This window comes from Myripristis murdjan, chromosome 9 (assembly GCF_902150065.1).
Source record: "Myripristis murdjan chromosome 9, fMyrMur1.1, whole genome shotgun sequence".
NCBI lineage: Eukaryota > Metazoa > Chordata > Actinopteri > Holocentriformes > Holocentridae > Myripristis > Myripristis murdjan.
In genome coordinates, this window is record NC_043988.1 from 16,058,493 (window position 1) to 16,075,642 (window position 17,150).

Consider the following 17,150-nt stretch of genomic DNA (forward strand, 5'->3'; position numbering starts at 1 on the left):
AAAAATTAAAATAGTTTCCTGAGTTAGTTTTTCAAATCCATCCCAGTTCTGCTGCTGCTTCCTCACCTCCTGCCTGTTGCCACCAGCCTGTTACTTTATTCAGCTCTGCTAGGTCGACAGGTACTGAGTGGTACCCTGAATCAGTGGAGAAGATATGTTTGGTATGATTCCCAGGGCTTGTTGCAGCTCTGCCCTCTGCCTCACTGCTGTTATTAAGTAGCAACAGTGATGACACAGTGTCAGTCACTAATTAACTTATCGGCAATATAAATATACGAGCGGGTGCTTGACAGAGAGTGGAGAAGGAAAGTTCTGTGAAATCACTCAAGCAAACACAGTTTGAGAGATGAGCATCCTGCACTGTGGAATACAAACACTGTACACTACTGATAACTGGACCCGCAAATTAAGGCAACAAGATCAAAACTGAGCAATTTAGTTTGTTTTAATGATGCATTATGTATTATAATGTTCACAGTTTATTGAACTTTGTATAATTGCGGTCTCCGGAAGAACATTAGTAGACATCATGGTAGGCAATTTGTACCTTGAATAATTTGAAAGGAAATGTTTGTTTATATTCTAACAAATAAAACGCTAATTGCAGACTTTGTGTTTTGCCAATAGTAATGTCATTATTTTTCAATCTCGAATCCAAGTTATTCATTATCCAGCCAGCCAAAATCTGGTAAAGCCCATTTAGATGTTTGTGCAATTTGTGCTCACCATGCAGCCTCAGTAAATTTAGGCTCCAGTCTTGTGTTTTTGTGTGTGTGTGTGTGTGTGTGTGTGTGTGTGTGTGTGTGTGTGTGTGTGTGCGTGTGTGTGTGTGTGCGCGTGCGCGTGTGCATGTGTGTGTGTGCGCGTGATAGCATGTTTTTTTTTCTTTTTTTGAGTATGTAGGTGATAGTGCTTTGCCTCGCAGCCAGTTTGTGCTCTCCACTTAGCACTGTGAGAATGAAGTGTTGCATTCCTAGAGGGGACATATTCAATGATTTTTAGACTGTGCCTTGGGCTGCCCTCCAGACCGCAGAGACCAGCAGCAGTCGCTGAAAGCCAGCCGCTCCCTGCTCCCTTGTCATCCCTACTTTTGCATGTCAAACAGTTTTACTCACACGCTGCCTCACACCGTCCAACCCAAAGTATTTTATTTGTGCAGGCTTTTTTGTAGCCTCCGTGAGTGTGTTGAAGTGCACAGGAGATTCTAGTTACTTAGTAGTTCAGTTTAGTTTAGTTTAGATTATGTCCTGCTTAAGGTTACTGAGACCTCAGCTGTGACCTATGAATATTATTTGTGAAATTGAGGGATGTAAACACCTCATCCCATCAGCAATTGATTTTTGCAGTGTGGGTAGGCTCTGTGTAATTATGTTCAAAATGTTGAGTCACATACACAATGACGAATGGTGTGAGGGGGATATCAACATGCATATAAATATCTTATCCTGCAGAAGACCTAAACCAGAATATGAACATATTACCTACGACAAAATGCACTGCAAACAAGACATCAAGAGTACCTAAAAGTCACTAACTGTACTATAACAGGGTTTTAGGGGCTACATTTTCTACATTTCAGCAGGGCTGGGTGGGCCTTCCGCTTAAGGTAAAAAAAAAATTGTTATGAGTCTGGTAAGACCAGTCAGCTGTAGTGAAAATTTCTCACTTGTTGTAACTAGCTCTACAATGATATGTCAGCAAATGTTTTCATAGCTAACATTGCCGTAGATCTCACTTGCTAAAAGATTACATTTTGGAGGCTTGTTGTAGGGGAGTTGATGTGAGAAAGTCCATGTCTGCACACCATCGCCAGCTAAAGCTTCATGTTTAGACAGAGGCCTGTGCGAGAGTCCTCGACTTTTCTCATGTAATCCTTGTCGTGTCGTGCCAATGAGCAAACAGTTACTGTTGTTACCGTTCGTTCAAACTCACAGGGGAGAGCAGGCGCAGTGAAAACTAAGGTTGTATGCTGCTTTGAAGGCCACCACCCTTCAAAACTTAAAAAGAAAGATATTTTCCCTGCCTAGCATTGTTTGACTCAGGAGAAATCAACTGATAGGCCTCTTCTCTGCACAGAAAGATCATTGTTTCATGATGTTTTCTACACTCAATGATGACCAAAAAAAAAAAAAAAAAAAAAAAAAAAGATTTTAGTTTGCTGTGCCTTTAATTTTTAATATTCTTTAAACAAGGTAAAAAAATCTACCTGTGGGGTAAATAATCCAATGCATGTTGAAACAAGGTAGAGTAAGGCAGATCAGCCCACTAGTATCAAGAAAATGTCACTTGATTCAAGAAAATTGGGGAAACAAGTCGATTAGCATTGGAAACAAATGGGATTATCTCATTCCACTGGGAGATTTTTTCACTTGTTTTAAGAAAAATCCTGATTTTAACACTAAATATGGCACTAAATGACTTAAACATTAAGTTAAAATGAACAATTTTGTCAGTGTGCATGCACATAGTCAACGAGAATGGCAAAGTCATTGCACATTATCGCCGCGTTACAACCTACCACGCTGGTTTCACAAATAGCACAAAATTGACTTTCTGATGGTGTTTTTCTCCCTCTCTTTCCACTCAGGTCCTTGCCATCCAAACCCCTGCCACAACAGAGGAACGTGCGAGATCAGCGAGACCTACAGGGGCGACACCTTTATTGGGTATGTCTGCAAGTGTCCACCAGGCTTCATTGGAATTCACTGCCAACACAGTAAGTTGAACCACTATCGTCCCGTTACATTTTGCATGTTTGCTCTTTGCAATTACCCTTAAAAAGCCCTGAGACACTATGATTCTACTAAATTTGAATATTGAACCAAAGAAACTACAAGGTGCCGGGGCTATCTCTGTGCTTTTTTTTTTTTTTTTTTTTTTTTTTTTTTTTTAACTCATTTCCACAAAACATGACTCGGCGTTTTAATCTCGAAGATTTTCCAACACAAATAATGACCTTGTGCTGTGAATAATGCTGTACAGATGACGGGAAGTAAATCGCTGTTGAAAGGGTGAGTTCAGCAAAATGATAGGGAGTTTGGTAGAGAAAAGAAATGCTGAACTTGCTTTTTTTGTTGAGCATGCTCTTAATAAAGGTTAGAGTCGGAGGGTTTTTGCTGCCTATGAGGCAATGCCTGGTGTTAGATCAGGAGCATTGTTCTCATCCACACCACAATGTCTGCTCTTTCCTTGAGACCCTTTTCTTGAATCTATGCAAGACATTTTAGTGTTATTGCAGTCATTTTACAGAAAGAAGAAAGAAACAGGAGATCAGCAGCAATGCTCTCCATAAAACAGTGAAAAAAAGTTCTTTTGATCACTAATGCAAAGCCCGCTCTAGCATTTCTCAAGAAATTTCATACAACAAACAACTGCGAGCTGTTTGATATGATAACTGTTCGCACAAACAACAAGGAGCAGGCAGTGAATTGTTTTGACATTTCAAAAAGTCAAGTTACTTTTTCTGAAACACTTTGTTTCACTTTTAAGTATTTTCAGCCGCAGTTACTGTTCTCAGCAGTTTGAAAATCAATTTCACAGCAACTATTAGATGGTGTCAAGACTTTCTTTTGTCAATATTACTTGCAGCACCGTTCACTAAAAAGTCTGTTATTTGCTGTCAGGAAGTGAAACCTACTCAATGTGTCAATTTATTAGAAAAGGAAGCTCGTGTGTGATAACAGGCAGAGTCAACGTCAGCTGGCCAGGAATGTAAATATGCAAGTATGAGTATCATTTCTGTACATTCTCAGCCTGTTTGGACATCTTTACCCTTTCTGAACAGACCCCAGCATTTGAAAATATCATTTAGACTTTTCTTATGAGTGCTAAATGTTCCTAAATCCTTCTGGATGATATATAGGCCAACTCCTGTGGTTCCTCTCCATATGTCTGCTTGGCTGAGCATTGCATTAGCCTGCCCCCAACACAAGTTGTCCCTCGCTGCAGGTGTGCTTGTAAGTAATGAAAGGGGGGCTTTAATGTATTGCGGTGCAAACTGTTGCTTGGATAGATGGATATTTTATCGGTTTGAAAAAGAGTGAGAACCAGAGAGAGATGGCAAGCAATACTTATCACCTGTACCAGCCTTATAACTCTGCCAGTCTTTTCCACTTCCATCAAGGTTAACAAGACCCCAAAATGAGAGGTATTTTAAAAGGAAGAGAGAGTGTCTGCAAGGTACAAATTATGGGACAGCCATTTTCATACGTGGTGATATTTGATCACAGTGAGAGCCTTGTTTTTTTGTGTTTCTAAATTTGCTAAGGTGTATACCAGAAAGTTTCTGACTTGTTGTGAACCTCGTTCATATGAAAGAAGATTAAAACATGGCACAAACTACAAACCAAAGATATTTTACTAATAGCCATTGTGCAGTGCCTGTGTTTATTTCCCTGTCTTGATTATTTTATCAGGAGGACACGAAACATTAGTGGAAATGACCATGTCAACTTTGTGCCAGTTCATCTCTTGCCAGAACTGTGAATGAGCAATCGGCTAGCATTCATGCCATAATTAAGTTATTGTTTCCTATTAAGCCCTCAGGATGGTGAGAAACCAATTCGATACGGGCTGAATACACATTAATGGCTGCCAATTTTCTTTATGGTCATTAGAATTGAATGGGAGAGAGAGAGACAGGGAGGGGGGGAGACGAGGGGAGGGGGGGCAGAGAAATCTCTATCTGAAGATATTAATAATAAAATCTAGCGTCTGGATAATTCCTGCAATTAAATGATAAAGGCACACAAATAATTGTTCCCCCAGAATGCCAGCTTAGCTGCCTTTGTTATGGTGCGGGTGGGCTTTTTATGGATGACAAGTTTAGCGAAAAGATAAAATTGAGAAGTGCTGAGAATTTTGTAGAAAACAAGCTTACAAGAAACAAAATGAAGAGAAGTGGCTAACAATGTATGTGCCATTATAATGAATATATCCCACTATACTATAATACTGTGATGCTCATGCACAAGAAACAACTACAGGGATCTGTTAACACCATTTTTATTTTGTCAGTACCATTCTTCCTCACCTCTGATATAATTTCAGAACATGCAACTTTAAGTACAATATTAGTTGGCGTTATGTACATATTGTATACAGACCGATTTCCCATATATTTCTATTTTTACATTTGTGTTTAAGGCATTTTTGAATCTCCATCAATTTATGGACTGAATTACATAGTAGCATTACCGTATTGTAATTTCTGATCCAGTGTTTTATACCAGTGGTGACACAGATGTAATATTGTGAAGGCCAACCCCAATTTTTTTTTTTTTTTTTTTACTGTTGCTAATACCTGCTTGCTCTGTCAGAGCTAAATCCAATTTCACACCTTTGAGCATTATCCAAGATACAGACAGCGCTGCACATACTGCTTTTTAGACCAGTTTTATGAAGCACAGAGAAGAATGATGTCGCATGGACAACTAGGATAAATACATACTACAGCAGACTTTTTTTGATGGAGATGTGTGCGTGCAGCCACACATGAGACAGCGAGGCGGGTTGAGATTTCCGCACTGAGGGCAGATAGCAGACGCTAAAGTGGGCTGTGGTGACATGTTCAGAAAAATGTCATTTTGAAAACATTGTGCTCCCTTGATATGATGTATTTCCTGTATTTTCATTGTGACTTGAAGGTAATGGCAGTATGCATTCACAGCAGGCAAAGATTACAGGACAAATTTTATATGTCTGGTTTTATTTAGCCATACCGAAGTAAACATGCACAGAAATCTACAAACACCTTGATTCCAAATCAAACTTGTTAAATCAAACATGTTAAATACCCACCATTTGTTTTTCACTCACATGAATAAAGCAAGAACGCTTGTCTTGGATTCAGTGCACAGTGAATCTCCTGTTCTTATTCCTTATGATTTTTTATACACCTTATACAACTAGCATTACTGCTAATAACAACAACGTTAACACTAATGATAATAATTATTATAATGTTGGTGTTTTCTTGCTTTTACAATTTGAGGGAGTCTTCAGTCTCAGCATCACCTGAGAAACCCAGGAGTAACTCTGTTGGATTGGGCTAGTATCATCTATGTTATTATCACAGTCCTTATTATCAAAAAGTGAATCATCCTTCTAACAGCATAGCTTCAAGTCCCTGTGCTGACAAGAGGACAAGTGGCAGACCACAATATTGGGAAAGTAGCCAAATATTGTAATGAACTGTCACAGAGTGAAGATTGGGAATGATTGCCCCAAGGATTGTGTATTTTTCAGATTTTCTCACGGCCTATCAAGGACAAACTATAGGGATTTTCTCAGGGTGTTTTAGTGGAGTATGTTGTCATAATGCAGCTGTAATGTTGTGATTCATTCCCCTGAAAGTCCAGTCAAACCCCTTTTGAGTAATGTTGATTCATATTCTGTCGAAGTTGACATGGTTAGTGTCAGTAATCTGATGCTGTAACTCTAAATGTTCTCTCGGAAAGTTTGCAGATGAGACAAGGATATGTCATCCTGCTCCCTCTCTGAGTAGTCAAGCTTGATCACTGTTCTCACAAGTTTCTTTGAGTTCTTCATCTTTACTTTCCACCAGTGTTGCTTTTGTGTGTCTTGATTCTCACTCAGTGGAAGACTTTTTATATACATCGGTCAATGTCACAGCTCACAGTGAAGCTGACAGTGTCCTGAAAACCGATGCCTGGAAAGACTCAAAGTCTGAGCCAGTGGGATAGGCATGGTGGTGATTTATGCAGTATTACATGCAGGCACCACAGCAAAAAAACAACAAAAAATATATATATAAGAAAAGGAAAAACAGGTTAATTTGGTCAAATCCTTTCTAAAACGACTGGTGTTCACTCTTTGACTCTGTCTGCCTCCATTTCTTTCTTCTCTGGCCAGAAACTCCTTTGAGCCGATTCCATCTTGCTTTCTGATCAATAAACGTCTTTGCCGTGCTTTTTGAAAGACTCCAGCAGGGTTGGATTGATCGAGGCTAAGTGTAGGATATGTGTTTTTTTTTTCTCTTATTCTTCTTCCTTTTTTTTAAGCACAGCTCCATATTTGATCATGTATTGACCATTGCTATCATGACAAGTTAGCGCTACTGCCTCCACAGCATCGTGCCAAAGGATAATCAGCCAGTGTTTATAGCTGTGGCCTGATGCAAACCTGCAAGGAGCCATTATTGTTAGTCAATTCACCTGGGGTAGATCAGACGCTGCCTTTCATCAGCACAACAGAGAGAAAGACACCCCATCTGGGCTCTTTCTGCGCAAGCTCCTCTGTGCTTTAGTTAGGACTGCATTAGTGACCTGTTTCTTTCGCTGCTGGTAAGGAGCAACCAAGTGGTGCTGTGGTGCCAATAATTCCCTCTCTTGTTTATTTTTTTCCTCCCTCACATTTGGCCGGTTCCTTCTCACACAACTCCTTTACAGTCACACAGAAAGTGAACAAGAGGATGGAGAGACCTCATTTCCATTCAGCGCTTGCAAACTCGTCCGCTCATATTTGTTGTGCTCTGTTTCCTGCTCAAAAGCATGATGATCTGATAGACAACACTTCACTACAGGGTGAGGCGTGTGTGTGTGTGTGTGTGTGTGTGTGTTCATATGTCCTCAACCTGTCAGTTTGTCAGTGTGTGTCAAAAGGACAGTGGTTACCCGTCTCTCTCACATCATAGGCCCTAAATATTTTGGTGCAACAATAGTCTCTCTTCCTTACACTTCAGGCACAGCAGAAATCTGACAGACAGAGCTTGTCCAGCCACTTCTCCCCCCACCCACCCCTCCTTGACTCTCCACCTCCCCCTCTCACTTTACCAGCCCACCTCGGAGTGGTTACCTGCACTTCCTCAAGCGAAAAATGACTTGCCCTTCTCAAACAGCCCGACAAACCTGTCAGTGCCTCACAGGAGGTGACTTTGTAGCAGCGGATCTATGTTGTGATGGCAGGGGGGTGGGGGGCTGGAGGGGGTGAGGGGTGGGGGTGTGGGGGGTTCAGGCAGGATGTCTCCCACCTCTCTCGTGGAGGCCTGCAAGGAACGGCGAAGAGAGGGCCGTGAGTGAGTGAGGCAGAGCGGCAGGATAATGGTGGGCTTGTGGTTTTCTGCTCCCTCTCATCGTGGCTGAGGCAGTTATTATGTCCTTTCTTACTGTGAGGCTTCACTGTTCACAGCAAATGCCGCCACGCTGTTTCCAGTGGAGACAGGGATTAAGCATGAAGATTTCCTCTTATTCTTTTTTCGAGGGAATAAGAACGCATCTCAATATATTTTTAGAGGTGCAACGTGTTTCACTGATTCTTAAAACTGATGATAGTTAGAGAGTTGGGGTGGGTGATATTATAATGACATCATGATATGAGAGTATCTATTGAGTTTGATTGTGTGATATGGCATAAATGTTGTTTTTTTTTTTCATAAATGTCTTTTCCTGCTTTTAAAGGCTTCATCACAGTAAAGGCGTACATTTTTCAGACTGCTCTAGCTGTTCTATTATATGCCTCTTTCTGCTTGGTCATCATAATCCACATCCACATCATTAATGACTCTTCAGGATTGTTTACCAAGCATCCCTCATATGTAAATGTCTTATGAAAATACCTATAAATACCTATAAATTCAATATAATTGAGGTATTCAGTCAAATATATTGTGACATTTGATTTTGTCCATATTGCCCAACCATATTACAGAGGTCTCCAAAACAATAAATAATATTTGCTCTAAGTACAATTTGTTCAGATTAGCATGAATAGATACCAGAAAAAAAAAAAAAACAACGACAAATAAGCAATGTGATTATTGTCATCTCAGACACTTGAATATTTAAGGTCTTATATCTACAAACATGCGTAGAACTTACACCCTATCTGATATATTAAAGTAATACTTATTGAGCTACTGTATTAACAAAATAGGAAGCTCAACATATGTGTTAAATTAATGTTCTTCCATGCACAAAGAACTTTATTTCATACAAATGGTTAACAGTTCTAAACCAGGAAATCAATCCTCATTTCTAGTGAGTTATCTTGCATATCCAGTGTTAGCTTCCTGCCCATCTCAAAGAAACAGCTCCAGATAGTGCTGTATGGCCCACTTTTGTTTATAGCTTTGGGGAGGATTTGTTCTTGTACAGAAATCTACTTAACTGTCTGAGATCATAGGAGGAGCATATTTGAATTTTGTTGTCGGGCGGATTTTCACTTTGAGTTTGAAAAACTTGGTTTCAGGGGTGAGCTTAGCTAAATGGATTTAGTTCAATTTATGTTTGACTGAAAGTTACTGAAAAAAAAAAAAAAAAAAAAAAAAAAAGTTTCCACCAAATATTTACCATGGTAAGGAGGTGGAAGGATTTTTTTTTTTTTTTTTGTCCAGATAATATAAACGTATTTTCAAAATTCAAAAAGATAGGTTTAGTCATAGTGCCTGAGGTCTGTTCTTGTAGGCAAAAATCTATCTTTTCTTCACCTTTTTGTGTTGCGAGGAAGGAGTTTGGAAGTATTACAGGAATTATGCTAATCTGCAGACAAGGTTTGTTTTTAAATGTATAAATTAGCATCAGTAAGTATCAGCACCAATAAATTACATGAGTTTATACCTATGATTGTGGCTTTAGAACTTAAAATGTACTTCTTGTGCCCCCAAATTTATGTATTTTGCTGTAAGACAGGAGTTTGTGTCGGCTTTGTTTTTCAGCCCTCCTCTGAGATACCGAGCAGATAGAAATTTAGACAAAGCAGGGCAGCAGCTGTAGGCACTACAGTGGCATTATTGGTGATTTTTTTTTTCAGGCTTACTGCAAATAGATGGTCAAATAGCATGTCAAAGTAGCAACACCTCATACATCTTGTCTTAAATCATTGACGCACAGGTAATTTATGAATGAGAGACTCATTTTACCACAACACCAGAGGTTCTCAATGCACCATTGTATTCCACAGCTAAAAAGTGCCTCTCTACCTCAACTGCCCTCAGAACTACTATAAACATTGGCAGCCTGGAGGCTTTCCCCAATAGTCTATTACTGTGATGCAGAGCTGTGAGGAGGACAAACCATTTCCAGACACCCTCAGCACATTACATTCACAAAGCCGCAGCCCACCCACTGCTCTCAGTCTGTGGCCAGAAAGCTCCATTTACAGGAAGAGATGAGTGTAGAGAACCCAGGGGAAGGGTCTGCAGTCCACCAAAAATCCCAACAAGAAACCATAATCACTGAGCCAAACCAACAGACGCCACTGATCAACAACTCCTGGAGCGACAGAAAGTGTGTTTGCTGACTCCCTCTTTTTCAGGACAGACTGAAATTGTAGACATGGCTACACTTATGGCCCAGCGGCCCTCTTGTTTTAGAATATTCCGTTTTTCATCTTCCAAAGCGGTAGGCACAGTCTTTGTCACTGGAAACAACAGAGGACCTCCTGTTGTGGTGGGACAGTCTTACAGTCATAGTCTGGTCAGTCAACAACTTGCTCAAATTCATCTCCCAGATGAATTTTTGGTCTCTGTGAGCAGAAATAGACATCAGTGCCTAAAATAGCTTTTAACTGTCATTTTGGGAGCCATAAAAACCATCCATCTTCTCTATCAAAGTTTCAGCTGACATTTGAGCTTCTGTCTCTGAGGGACGAACACAGAGTTCGCTGAGGCACTTGAGGAAGAAAACACACCTATGTTTTGCATATTTGCGGCCTTTCCTCACATAAACAATCAGTGGAACACTTTGAAAGTAAGTGCTCCAACTAACCACATCTTCTCACATTTTACAGTAGTTAGGAATTTGGGAGCTGAGTTTTATGAAGAGCAGGGTTTTCCCCCAGAAAAGTAACTAGGCGTGGGGGAGAGGCCTCAGAGACAGGGGGTGTATGAATGCAATAATGTGGTAAAATGTCATGGTGACTGAGGCTATTCTACCTATAATTAGTTCTAGGTTTCTCTATACAGGGTCTCTCAGGGGAGCGTATGTTCCCAAGGTCCTATGTTGCCACGGTCCTATGTTTCTAGGATCCTGTGTTCCCACAGTCCTCTGTTCCAAAGGTCCTATGTTCCCATGTTCCTATATGGTGCTCTCCCCGGGTTCTGTGTTCCCCGCATCCTAAGTTTCCAAGGTCCTACTATATGTTTGCAGGGTCCTATGTTCCCTAGTTCAGTTTTCTGATAACAAACATTAACTCTAACCCTTAAATTAACTGTAACCCTGAACATTTACCCCATCCACATAATACTTTGTGAATATAGGACCTTGGAAACATAGGAACATGGTAACATAGGACCCATTATATACCATAGAAATCTGGTGGAACAGAGCAACCTGGGTCCACATCTTATGTTGTGATAATTTTATATACATATAATTTTATACAATTTTGAATTATATATATATATATATATATATATATATATATATATATATATACACACACACACACACACACACACACACACACATTTTTGCACTGATAGCTGTTAGGTGTGAAGGAGGTGGTGCATCGCCCCTTTAAGTGTATGGGGAAAACCCTTAAGACCATGTAATTTTTAGCTGTTTCACTAAGCCTAAGTGCTGTTGTTAACAGACAATTTTTTTTCTCTCTCTCACCTGCACCTTTTTGATATTTTGGTGACTTCCTGTGAACTTGACTGCTCCTAAATGAGAGGAGAGGTGGTGGGGGGAAAGGTGTCAGTAGAGATCAAGCAGCACAGTGCAAATTGTAACATCAAGGATGACTGGGATTTATGCCTGCATCACCTGCCCGCTCAGACCAGGGCAGTGGTAAATGGCACCATCACATGCTGTGCTATTTTCATAGCCTTACCAATACATGATTAGATCCTTTTTAAAAGCTTACCCATCTTACCCTTACAGCTTACCCTTTTTGTCGATGGAACTTTTATATCTTTGAGTCTATCTCTTCAGCAGGAAAAAAAGAGTACATTTTTTTCACTTATCTCACTATCATATATACACAAGGTAGTGGCTGAATTATAGTCATTCAACACCAAATTGTCAGTGTTCACTATGATGGGGTGGGGATTGTGGAGGTGGCCACATCCTCTGTAGATGTCAGTTACTGGCACACTTATGCCCCCCTCCTGAAGCCAAACTGTCACCTGTGGTTTGCTGCCAACTTCTGTTTGGCTCTTTGCCAAATATCAGTGAGCCATTTCTTACTTTGGGTAATGGTTCTCCTCGGACCAGAACTACTCAGTAACCAGATCTATTATTTCTTCCCAAGCTGATTTAATTTGAGGCACGCTATGTTTGCTTGTGGCGATTCTGAACAACCTGCACAATTTTTTCTATGGAGGTGGATCTTTTGTGGTGCACCTTCTCTGGATTGCTCCCTTCATCATGAAATTAGAAGGAAGGAAAAGATAATTTGATTGGTCATGACCGATGCCAGCCCCTATCACGCATACAAATAATGTATTCCTTCTGATCTCACCCTATTTTCAACAGCACTTCAGGTGTGCTACATGCCTCTGGGCATGAAAATGCCAAACGCAGTTGCCACACCTTTAGCACCTCACAATGTTGACTGTATTTTGCACCAAAAACCCCTGATTGATGGCAGATATATCCCTGTAGGTCTAGGGAATTGCTGTCTATCAGTATACATCTTGCTCTTTTTTATGTTTTTATATTTTGAGTCACAGTTTACGTTAGTTTTTGAGAATTCAAACCACATGAATCCTATACTAGGTGCAGAGAAAGCCTGAATCAAGTATTTCGTTATTGTTTTTTCAGTTCACAGTAATTTTATATTAACATTCTTGAGGGAAAATCCATTTAACAAGTAGCATTTTTAAGTTGTTTCAATAAACCAATTCAATTTCTTATGAAGAATTCAGTTTTAGATCAGGCTCATTACAGACACTCAGCAAGTATGAAGCCCTTCACTTTGACAGCAATACACAATACATTATGCCTCGTTGTGGTCAATCTTTCACACACAAAGTTTTCAGACCTAGAGAACACATTTTGTTTTTGCCAAAGCTTCTTTCATTGCCTTCCTTGGTTAGAGGCAATCCATTTTCACAAAATATTTTACATTTTATGAGAGGAGTCTGTTTAATAAAGCATTTTGTGATTAGGTTCTATGGTAGCTAGGAGCTAGAGTAAAATAGTGTTGTGTTAAATGTGGTCTTTCCAAATAAGTTTTGCCAAGCTAATGTAATGAATAATTCATTTTTAAGTGAGGTTAATTTACATAGGCTATCAGCAGAATAACAACACAAAACAAAACAAAACAAAACAAAAAAAGGCAAGGGTTTCGACTTTATTGTTTATGTGCTTTGTTAATGAAATTATGTTTTTTGCTGTTTCTATTACAGTGGTGACAATATTTTATTATTCATTATCCTGCTCCCTGTCCTGCTATATACACTGCTTTTAGATTTATATTGTAGGCCATCAGTGGATGTGTGTTTGTGTGCATTTGTGCATTTGTACATGTATCCTAAAGGTGCAGAGGACCCACAGCTTTGTGTTTCCAATCACTACTTTCCTGGCTGTATCCAACTGGCCCCATCTCAAGCTGAAGAGGAGTTGACCCCATCTTGTCTCTGTCAGAGGGCACTTTGGATAACAAGCTGGGGAAACAAGCTGGAATCAGCAGTGCTTGGGTGCACTGTGTGCTGTGCCACAGACATAAATGTCTTTTTTAGTCTCTGCAATGAGGCTCTTTGCATTGCAGATCAAAACTGGCCCTCAGTTTTTGGAAGGGGTTGTCTTTCCCATGACCCGGTTATGCTTCAGTAGACAGAACTCATTGGATACTAAGTTTGGCACCAGTCACCATTTGCCATGATCAATCTATGCTTGGCTCTTGTAATCATCTAAATTTAGTGTTTATGCATCATTTTACACCCTCATCTGTCTGGCTGCCCCGGCAAATTATTGACAGGCTGAAGTAATCTGTCACCTTTTTCTGTATGCGGCTAGAGTAAGCATGCACTACAAATCTCACTTCTTAATAAGCAGTGCTGGAAAATACATACTCTGTGAGCTAGATGACCTTTCTTTGTTGGCAAGGTAGCTCGCAAAATTACTGGAAAGCTGGTGGTTTTCCTTTTTTTTTCTTTTCCTCACTGTAATGTTGCTGCTAAATCAAATATAATGACATAGCGTGCCTCCAAAAAGTTGAAGCCATGTAAAGTGGTCAGACAGGTGGCCATGAGTGCCGTCTTGTTAGCAAAACATACTGCACTAGGAAAAGGCCAGTGCTTAATAAGGATACAAGATTTGAAGGAAGTGGAAGAGGTGTCATTAGCACCTGAATTTCTTCAATAAAATTGATTTGGAGTAAAGAGAAAGAGAACAAGAAACAGGGGGCTTGTGAATGTTTACATTTTGGATGTTATTAAAGAAAGGCAAGAAATTAATTAGATGAGATTAGACAAAAGTGACCACATGTGTTCCAGTTAGGATTTTTCCCCCTCTCCTTTACTCTCAGTTCCTGAACACTTAGTCATCTGGTTTATCCTTCCTGTGGAGGAGTGGTAGGAATCGCACCGTTACCAAGGCCTAATTGTGTAAGGCCCCTTTGGTCACTGGAGCTGCACTGTCACCTCCTGGCCTCTGCAGTAGGGATGAACCTGTTGGCAGATGGCCAAGGCATAAATAGAGACGCATTTCCAACTCCCACATGGCAGAAAGAGTTAGAACTAGACCTGCCTACGGCTTTGGGCTGGTCTTAGCAGTCAGAGCATTATTAAATGTTCAGCTTGAGTAGATAGAGCTGCATTAGTTCTGGATGGTCAGTGTGTAGTCAGATTAGTATCAGCGTTGTGCTATTACAGGCCAAGTTTATAAAATTTTCAAAATGGGCAGATTTTATTGGAAGACAAAGTAATTTACAAAGGGTTGATGAAGTAAATCAAAATCAAATATGAGTGTTGTGGTCATGAAAATGCACAGTTGCGAACCAGGCAATTCTTACATCAGTTTTTCACCTCTAATTTAATCATTCATTTGAGTAAACATAGAGGAACCGAGAGGCTGTCACAGTATGTGTTTCTCAATGAAATATTTCTCAAATGTTCTGCTGTGCTCATTAAATAGAGAAAACGATTACTCACAGAGGGTCAGCAAGCAACTAAATTATTGAGTTAGCTCAAAAATTATTTTATTGTCACAGCAGTATAGCATTGAGCTCTCAGGTTTTATTTTAAATAATTTTTAAATTGTTGGGAGGTCTGAGGTATTATCTTTACGCTCATGTTGCCTTACTCTATCTTCATATATTTTTTTATCGTGGAGTACTTTGTTATTACCGTTTTCACTTGTTTTCATTTGTTTTATAGTTTGACAGTGACTCATTGATATGTCTACTCTGCAGTTGTCTGTTTTAAATGATGTGGCTATACGTTTAGAGTAGGAATACAGTTTTTTTTTTTTTTTTAATGTGGACATCTCTGTTGCTATCCTACTCAGCCCAGATTGCTGCACTCTGTCTCTCCCCCCCACCTCCTATTTGTGCCTCTTACCAGCTGAGTGTCTTTTAGACAGTCTAGTAAGTGTACCTTGGTGATGTTAAAGTGCTTGTGGATCAGAGTCTCTTGTTCTGAAGCAGATCGGTATTCCTCTCACACACCTGCTGTGGATGCTCTAAGCTTGAAATGACACTTAAGGCTTTCCTCTGTGTCATCCTGCCTCCGAGTTGAGGGTTCTTCACGCTCTGCTCATCCTAGCCTTGGAAGAGCCTCCTGGTCTCTACATGTTTCCAAATGATGGCTGTTTTGCCTCTCAGATACTCACACCCCCTTCGTATTTCAAGATACCTTTCAAAGGCTGCCGGAGTGCGGCTGTGAATAACTTCCCAGTAGGCTAATCCCACTTCAGAAAGCATGTCCTTGGAATACACTACTCTTAATCCCTCATTCACTACTAAATGTATCATCATATCCCTCAGCTTGATACTTACAATAACTAGTAAGTGAAAACTGTTGTGTAGGAGATGGGGTTTAAGCTATTTCTGTATGGGAGATCAATGAATCCATGAAAATGGGCCTGATGCTAAGCCTACAGATCCATTCATCATTGTGATTGAGTATGACCAAGGCTAAGATAGAATGCTGCAAAAGCACATTTCAAGGATACACACACTGACATTAATGTTTCTCTCTCTGAAGGGGTTTCGCTTTGTAGTGACTTCATCTGTTTCCTGGACAGAAACCCCTCTGAAATAGTGGTAATTAGTTGGCAGTAGTCACTTCACGGGACTTGGTTAAGACTAACACAGACTGCACGACGTGGCGCGGACAGTGGACAGTGGAGACAGGCACTTCCTTATTCTGTCTCCTCTCTCTGAGCAACTTGTGAGACAGGGCTTGTCTTGGCCTTGTCTGTGTCACAAAGTGTGAACTAGACACATCACATTGCAGCAGGACCTGTCACACACAACATCCAAGGCTGATCAGCCATAAGACATAGGAAGTTGCTGCTCTGGAGATATGTCAGCACTTTCTGAAGCAGCCCTAGTCTGTTTATCCTCTGCAGACCGGTATTTCACATTCTAAGCAAGGGGTTGGGAGCCGTTTCCTATCAGGGGCCATCTCAATGTTTAGAACATCTTTCAGGGGCCATACAAAATGATTGAATTAAAATTTATCACACAAATTTTATTGATATGTTAATTTTAATAAGAAGAATTTTATTTATTCAATTAAAATGTATTTTATTAGTCATACTTCATGGTAACCTTAAGGTGATGGCTGGAACTGCTTCTCTTTGCCGAGGAGTCTGATATCAGATAGAAGTGATATGATGCTGTTCGCAGCTGGTTGTCCAGATTTGGGTCAGTCAGTCTTGAGCAGTTTTGAAAAGAACTGCTTGCAGTGGTAGGCTGCACTCCTTCACCAATTCTCCCTCTGAATGAGGTCTCAGCTTCTTAGCTATTAGCTCATTCTCCATAAAACTTGCCTACACAATATAGTCTTTGTCAGAACGTGGTCTTGTGTAAGCAGCCTGTTGGACACCCCAACTCCACCAAAGAGCGTTTGTCCTTGCAACTTGTCCAGTTTAACATGTTTCCAGTTGTAGTGGAGCTTGAGATTGGCCTTTTTTGCCTTTTACCTCAACAGAAAAATAATGGGTTCATCCATGTGGGATAGCCTTGTGCATAGGGTCAAAACAGGAGGCAGACTCAATGTCTCCCATCAAGGATGTAGTAAT

The 17,150-nt window shown here is 40.2% G+C and overlaps 1 protein-coding gene across 1 annotated transcript in view; it reads left to right on the plus strand.

Moving 5' to 3' along the window:
* The window catches only part of edil3a (EGF-like repeats and discoidin I-like domains 3a), a 152,032-nt gene that overhangs the window by 55,724 nt on the left and 79,158 nt on the right, over positions 1-17,150 (plus strand). The window contains 1 exon segment of the mRNA XM_030060238.1: positions 2,588-2,716. Within this exon segment, the coding sequence (XP_029916098.1) occupies positions 2,588-2,716 (129 nt within the window).